This window comes from Vollenhovia emeryi, unplaced genomic scaffold (assembly GCF_000949405.1).
Source record: "Vollenhovia emeryi isolate VEMERY1.0 unplaced genomic scaffold, V.emery_V1.0 DF944024.1, whole genome shotgun sequence".
NCBI lineage: Eukaryota > Metazoa > Arthropoda > Insecta > Hymenoptera > Formicidae > Vollenhovia > Vollenhovia emeryi.
In genome coordinates, this window is record NW_011962342.1 from 151 (window position 1) to 2,737 (window position 2,587).

General features: G+C 36.1%; 1 protein-coding gene across 2 annotated transcripts; it reads right to left on the reverse strand.

The window, feature by feature from the left end:
* Window positions 1-351: 351 nt before the first annotated feature.
* On the reverse strand, window positions 352-2,493 carry LOC105564329 (fatty acid synthase-like). 2 transcript variants are annotated; one of them, XM_012016638.1, is made up of 4 exons: window positions 2,166-2,493; window positions 1,664-2,083; window positions 550-1,568; window positions 352-461 (listed from the first exon to the last, which is right to left on the reverse strand). In XM_012016638.1, exons 1-4 carry the CDS (start codon window positions 2,443-2,445, stop codon window positions 417-419), a joined length of 1,764 nt encoding a protein of 587 aa, XP_011872028.1. In that variant the 5' UTR covers window positions 2,446-2,493; the 3' UTR covers window positions 352-416. The 2 variants fall into 2 exon arrangements, with proteins under 2 accessions (XP_011872028.1, XP_011872021.1); XM_012016631.1 differs by having other exon boundaries at window positions 352-464.
* Between the last annotated feature and the right edge of the window lie 94 nt (window positions 2,494-2,587).

Genomic DNA, 2,587 nt, shown 5'->3' on the forward strand with positions numbered 1-2,587 from the left:
TGTGGTGGAACAAAAATGAACGAGGGAAGATATTTTACCACCTGAAAAGAGAGGAAGATACAGAAAAACATGCAAAGGAACTCTTTTAAAGGCAATCAATATATTATAACTATTAATGACTATTCATATGCTTTTGAACCATATAATTTCATTGATTGACTTTAAGAGAGAATAAGGTAAGAAGAGAGAAGTTATACTGCAGCTCTCGTCTTTAATAAAGAGAGGGAGGATTGGGGGAAAGGGATAGAAGATAAGAGGACTGAAGAAGACTGTCGGAGTAGAGGAAAAGAAGGAAGATAAGAGGGTAACAGAAAAGAGCAACAAAAATAGAGACGGAGAAAATTGATAAAATGACGGTGTTCATAAAAAATATATTGATAAGGTAAGAGATACAGCGGATGGAATCAAGAAAAGACCTAGGCCCACTTCTTGACATAGAAACGGTGATGCTGGTGACCAAGCTTCTGACCAAGAAACATTGTGACCGTATTTAAAAAATGATATATATTGAAAAATTATAGATATGATTTTAAAAAGGTTTATATATACCATTTGGCAGACATGAGCTGTAGGTACGGGTTCGGCTTTTGGCTTCGATAATCGCAAATGTCTGTACGATCCCCAGGACTTGTTAGATCGCAATACATTAATGACCATATCTTTTTGCAATTGCTGTACATAAAAAGGGTCCTGTAAAGAAAACTTAGGAGCCTTCTCATCTTGAATAAGCACACCTCTAACATGCTCCCCGCCTGGCTCTTTCCTCAAACAATTAATAAAACCTAACAAACCACACTCGAAATCCTTCTCCCCAACAATTACAATCCTGTTATTCTTTTCGAATTTGCTCTCGTCGCTCACCAGTGGCTTTAGATCCTCCAGCCAATTAAAGTTATCATTATGTATGTAGACAACTATTCGTTTCCCTATCAGAACTTTTTTCTTCAAAAGGACGATCATTTCTTTGTCGGTACGCTTTTCAAGAATAACATTTAATTCGTATTGCTGTAAATATTTTGTATAGTTAATTGCGTCGCACTTCTCACGCGTCAATAGATAACCACCTCCTTTCAGAAATGACAAAAGTCGTTCTAACAAAGCTTGTTGTTTGGTCAAAAGGTTGAATCCGGCAACTATTAGGACTTTATCGTCTACAAATGATTTATTTAGTTCTCCAAGTGAAATGTTCTGCGGCAAGTCTGCTGGACTAAAACGATTCGGTGATGTTAATAAAGTGATGTTCGTTTGTATCAATGGCTCATCACCAAAAGCGTCAATTAGCAACGAAGATGAGAGATATTCTATTTCGACGTCGTCGACATCTTCCACCAACTCGATGACTTTCACTTTGGTAATTTGATGATCTTCCAGTGCGAGTTGTGCCGATATCCAAATGGCTTCGTCTAAAGAAATGTTGGCGCGATCATGATGAGCTACAAATATGTACTCCTCGATAACAGTATCTTGAGCTAATTTTCGACGAGAAATCTGAGTTGTTTTAAAACCTCGTATCTCTATTCCGCCAGATATAATTGTGTCTATTTCCTTATATACTCGTACTGGTATTACTGTAATAAAAAAAAAACGTCTTATAACACAGAGATTCTCTTGCACAATATTCATGAAAATAAAACAATTGAACAAGTGATTAAAGAATACTTACGTTGCTTCATATTTTTAGTATCTTCCACGCAAATCGTACTCTTTAGTAGCTTCGAATGAAGCATAGGGTTGATAACCAATTTCTGAAAACTTGTCGGAATATACAGTTCTCTGTTATCATTTCCGATAATGCACATATGTAGCATAGCATCCATAAACGCTACCCAATTTTTCCTCCAAAAGATATGTCCTTTGTTGCCTGAAATAGACGCACTGTGTATTCCACGGAACCAGCCGCTGTAATGATAACCGCGCAGTCTCAACTCCTTATAGATATCCCGCTCAGTCATAAGTTCTTCCTCATCGTTAATCTCCGGTAATAACAGATCTCTCCGAATCATCTCCTGTTCTGGGTTCGATGTGTCTTGCACTGTACCTGTCACTACAACGCTATCTCCTTCGGTTATTTCAAACTTTCCATCTGTAATAATTTTATATATCTACATATATACGTTTCTTTCGATTTTACTATTGTACTTTAAGATAATGTATCTCACAAATACCTTCCAGTATCGCGATCTTCAAGTTTACAGCATTCTTTTTGGACAAATGAGTAGCACGAATAAATCGTACATCTTGAAATATTATTGGTACTGTTGTGTACACTTCCCCCTTTCTCATGCCGATAGTTTGCCAAACAAATACAAGATAACCCATCGCGGGTAACAAATTTCTTCCATCGATTACATGACCGTACATAAACTCGTAATCCTCATGGTTGAGTGATATTTCAAGGTATGTTTCTCGGGAATTTATGGATAATTGTGATACCTTGCTCAACATAAAACAGTCTTTGGAATAATTCCATCTAATGTGGCATCAAAATGCGTGTTAATACACTATACACTATATAATTTTATATACATATAAAAATACACTTATACACATTGTATAATTACACACATAAGATATATATATATAATAC

Coding starts and splice junctions, on each gene's coding strand:
- LOC105564329 (XM_012016631.1), bottom strand. CDS start 2,445: ATGTTGAGCAAGGTATCACAATTATCCATAAATTCCCGAGAAACATAC. Junction 1,569..1,663: donor TACTAAAAATATGAAGCAAC/GTAAGTATTCTT, acceptor TTTTTATTACAG/TAATACCAGTACGAGTATAT. Junction 465..549: donor CAGCTCATGTCTGCCAAATG/GTATATATAAAC, acceptor TTTCTTGGTCAG/AAGCTTGGTCACCAGCATCA.